At 38.3% G+C, this 4,564-nt stretch overlaps 1 protein-coding gene across 1 annotated transcript; it reads left to right on the plus strand.

The window, feature by feature from the left end:
- Positions 1-247: 247 nt before the first annotated feature.
- LOC138331889 (group 3 secretory phospholipase A2-like) lies at positions 248-3,175 on the plus strand. Its single transcript, XM_069279745.1, has 5 exons — positions 248-536; positions 1,144-1,320; positions 1,540-1,761; positions 2,203-2,354; positions 2,796-3,175. Exons 1-5 carry the CDS (start codon positions 470-472, stop codon positions 3,021-3,023), a joined length of 846 nt encoding a protein of 281 aa, XP_069135846.1. The 5' UTR covers positions 248-469; the 3' UTR covers positions 3,024-3,175.
- The last annotated feature ends 1,389 nt before the right edge of the window (positions 3,176-4,564 follow it).

Here is a 4,564-nt window from a genome sequence, read left to right on the forward strand (position 1 = left end):
CAGATGATACATGGATTCGCCTCATATAACAGACCTGCATCATTACACTAATAGGACACTGTGAAATCTTGGCCAATCCACCTCAGTCATGATCCGTGAATCCATGCCCTAGAAAACGTGGATTTCAAAATTGACTGATATATGATTAAGATATAGGTCCAAGATAATCTCCGCCCAAGACTGAAAACCTAGATATAGATAAAGGGCAGGTGCACGTGTACTTTGAATAACGCAAACACAAAATGGCTGGGAATCCTGGCGAAGCACAGATTGAAATAGTGCATGTAAACTTATAACAGTCAGAAATCAATTGGCATTTGATTTAAATAAGTGAAACAATACTTGTTAACGGGATAATTTAGAAGAGAAAACATCTACCAACTTGATAATTCGGAGTCTTATCTAGAGAGGCCTACATAGTTAAATATGATTTGGTGTCCTTGACCTTTTAGCCATTCCCATTGTCAAGATGGCTATCCGGGAGTTGTTGGTCGTAGTGTCGCTGGCTTGTGTTTCCAGTCACATCGTTAATGATGGTGAGTAAAGAACAGCGTCTTAACACTATGGAATATCAACAATGCGCCGTTTTTAGTCTTACAACATGTTTTGGAGTTACGCCTATTTATAAGTCAGTAATATATTATCCTATGTTGTACTCGTTGTTTCGATTTATTTATGTAGATTTCTTATTTCAACATCACGAGGGGACAATCCCAACATTACGACCGCCTATCAAACATGATAACTTGATTTTGTCACTCATATTAAAGATGCTCCACCGCCGATAGAGCATAAATGATATTCATCATTTGGACAATAATTGGTATTTAATCGTGTATATATATGTATACTTAACACAAAAATAATAATTTATTTTGTTTTTGGTGCATGTGCAATCTGCACTTCATTCAAAATTACAAACTGGAAAAAATGAAAAGGACAAGATCCTTGTGCAGTAGTTTTTCAAGAATATTTTTAGTGGGAAAAAATTATGGCAGAAATACCTCTTGGCAATTTCAAGTCTTATTCAGCTTCTTATGGATAAAGAGCAAGTGACACTTTTAAATATAAACATCAGCATAATTATTTATCATTTTTGTTTCTTTTAATGACCATAAAATATTTCTCAACATTCCTCCTTAGGATGGATCGCATTCAGGCGCTTTGACCAGCCCTCCGGCCACGTCCACTACGCTGTGACGGACGGACATTGGTCACTGGATGCCCTTGTGACATCGGAAGGTTTTCTCAAATCCTGTGATGTCACTTCCGATCCCGACTCTGTTCTGGAAGCAAGCGATCTCATATGGCGGAAAGCTGGTATTTGTGTTAAGTTGACTCCTTGAATGATATTTGTATTTAAATAGTTATTTTTGTTCATATCAAGTATTTTTAAATGAATTGTGTTCAGTTCCCCCCAGAAAATGCTTTGATCATCAATCGAGCCAAAATTTCACTGTCTAAATGCGTCTGTCATAAGAATAAACACACTAAACGTGCACTTCAATTACAGATAAAAAGTGTTCGCTTTTACCGCAGGGAAAGACACTGCCAGGAAATTGTTCGAATCATGCAAACGCTTCGCAAATGTGAAACGTGGAGCTGACAAGGACAACGGAAGTCAGATGAAGGTCACAACAACCTTGCCCTTTGCTCCGGAAGAAACTGGTGACCCAGCAGGCGCTAAGGGGTCATTTGCCATTTTTCCGGGGACGAAATGGTGCGGACTAGACAATAAAGCTTCAAGTTACGACGATTTAGGTATGAAACAGCGCTACTTTTGTAATTTCCACGAGTACATTTTGTATATTGTGTGTGCTTAATACATATAATAATTTAGGGAGCCAACCTTACTTTAAAGCTGTAAATGAATGATGAAGGACTCCGAGTATATTTCTTTTATCTAACTCTAGTTCCTTACGCTTTCTTTGCGATTTTTGTGTACAGCCCGAAGTTTGAAAAACGAGCGCCATATTTTGATGCGAGAGCCCGAGCTAAAACAATCACCGAATCAATTATTGTTATTAACTTTTTCTAGATCTCCAAGCTCGAAGTGTTATCTACATGTAGATTTTGCATTGGTTATATTTTGAGGTATATGCATAGTTTTGCAATAATTCACTGAAAGCTTAATTATTTATTCAGATTATGAGTTTTATATTTTTAGTATGCAGTGTGATGATCATGATTTCACACACACAGGTGAACATCGCGCCACGGACAGTTGTTGCCGGACACACGACCACTGTCCGTATTTTATTGACCACTTTGAGACTAAGTACCACTACAGAAACCCGTACCCCTGGACCCTGAGTTACTGTGACTGTGACATGGGCCTCTACAACTGCCTCCAGGTAACTCGAATTCGAAATAGGGACAAACTCCGATTAGTCGATAGCTCGAAATCGATAGTTGGAATTATGAGGAAACGTTATAATATCTCGAGTTATCGTTCGGTCGTCTTCGAGGTGACGAGATCCATCTGTAATTAAATAATTATCGAAAATATCATATCGATATTAATCTACTAACATCCAAAGATTTGTATTAATATGAAATGTTCCTATGAATTAAAATTAAATTTCATTAGTATTAAGAGGACAGAAGACGCCCATTATTTACATTCATGGACTGTATGTACATATATCAACATTTTAGTCCGCTAAACTTGTCTATATAATTAGGTTTAAAAAAAATTCTTGCCTCATGAATAGGAAAAAAATTAAAAGCCTAATAATATAGGCAAGTTTGGTGGACTAATTAACATATATGTATATGCAATTCTTTATTCTCAGAAAGTGAACACCACAGCAGCCAATGAAGTCGGAGAGATGTTTTTCGGACTATTGAACGTCAAATGTTTTGATTTTGAGAATGGTTCCTATTGTTCAGATGAACACCTAGCGGGTCTGTGGTGCGAGAAGGAAGCGTATGGAGAGAAAGCGGTGACCAGAGACTTTCCCCACAAGTGGGGAGATGGCACTACCGGAAGTAATACAGCCAAGGCGGGACTTGTTGGTTAGGAGAGGAACCTGTGCAACGAGTTTTCATCAAGTGGAATTACATGTATTTCTATATGTGTATAGACTTCCTCTGTCTTGATGGCGGTTTTGATTAATTAAAAAGACTACACAATAAAAAGTTATAAAATGGATAAATAAATATGGTGATATCACTCGTTTATTCATCCTCGATACATGGGGTTCCGATCACTTACGATCTCTACACACCTGGATTATTTCATAGTCAAAGTGGACACACCAGGACAGAACAGGTAATTTAGTCATTTGATGTACACCAAAAGAGCCGTATAACGGTACACTGTGGTTGAGTGTGTGGCTTTAAAATTGGGTGTCGCTCTCTCTGTAGTCTTCAAAAAATTTTTTTACAAGCCTGTGATTGGTTCAGATTTGTTTCCCTGAGCTGCCTTCAATTTTAATATGAGATAGTGCATGGTGTAGAGATCGTAAGTGATCGAAACCCCTTGAATATCAAAGATGTCGTTTGTTATCTGATTTTGTGAAAGCGGTGGTGTATATATGTGGCTTACACAACTTAAAGTCAGCTGAATCGTTTTCCTGGTCGAGACACTCGACATGTATCTCTTAGAAAATACATGTACATTAACACCCGACTATAGTTACCAAAGGAAGGTGATTTGAGGCCCCGGGTAGAGATTCTGGAAACACAACAAAAATAGTGGCCAAAAATGAAGTATAAAAATGTGCAGGAGGACCCTTTTTTTTCTTTCAAATGTAAATAATGTAAAAGAAGTCTCTGCCCCCCCCCCCTTCCTACGCCCTCATCACTCTACACACCTGGATTATTTCATAGTAAAACTGGACACACCAGGACAGAACAGGTAATTTAGTCATTTGATGTACACCAAAAGAGCCGTATAACGGTACACTGTGGTTGAGTGTGTGGCTTTAAAATTGGGCGTCGCTCTCTCTGTAGTCTTCAAAGAAAATTTGACAAGCCTGTGATTGGTTCAGATTTATTTCCCTGAGCTGCCTTCAATTTTAATATGAGATAGTGCATGGTGTAGAGATCGTAAGTAATCGAAACCCCTTGAATATCAAAGATGTCGTTTTTTATCTGATTTTGTGAAAGCGGTCGGTGTATATATGTGGCTTACACAACTTAAAGTCAGCTGAATCGCTTTCCTGGTCGAGACACTCGACATGTATCTCTTAGAAATAAATGTACATTAACATCCGACTATAGTTACCAAAGGAAGGTGATTTGAGGCCCCGGGTAGAGATACTGGAAACCACAACAAAAATAGGGGACGTCGTGTAAATGAAGTCTCTGTCACTCAGCCACAGACGGAACAATTGTTTCTTTGTTTTAGCCAGAAGGATGTTGGCTTATCACGCCGGGGAGTCGGGTTCGATTCTTAGTAGGTGCTTCTCAGTCCACTAAATTATAAAACGGCACTATACGGTAAGCTACGTCATAGGTATTGAAATCGCCTGACAATATATGTCGAATATATAATCGATTATATATTGACATATATTGTCAGACGAGTTTAATGCCTATGAGCTCAGTTTGCTTTGTA

This window comes from Argopecten irradians, chromosome 9, assembly GCF_041381155.1.
Source record: "Argopecten irradians isolate NY chromosome 9, Ai_NY, whole genome shotgun sequence".
NCBI classification, from domain to species: Eukaryota; Metazoa; Mollusca; class Bivalvia; order Pectinida; family Pectinidae; genus Argopecten; species Argopecten irradians.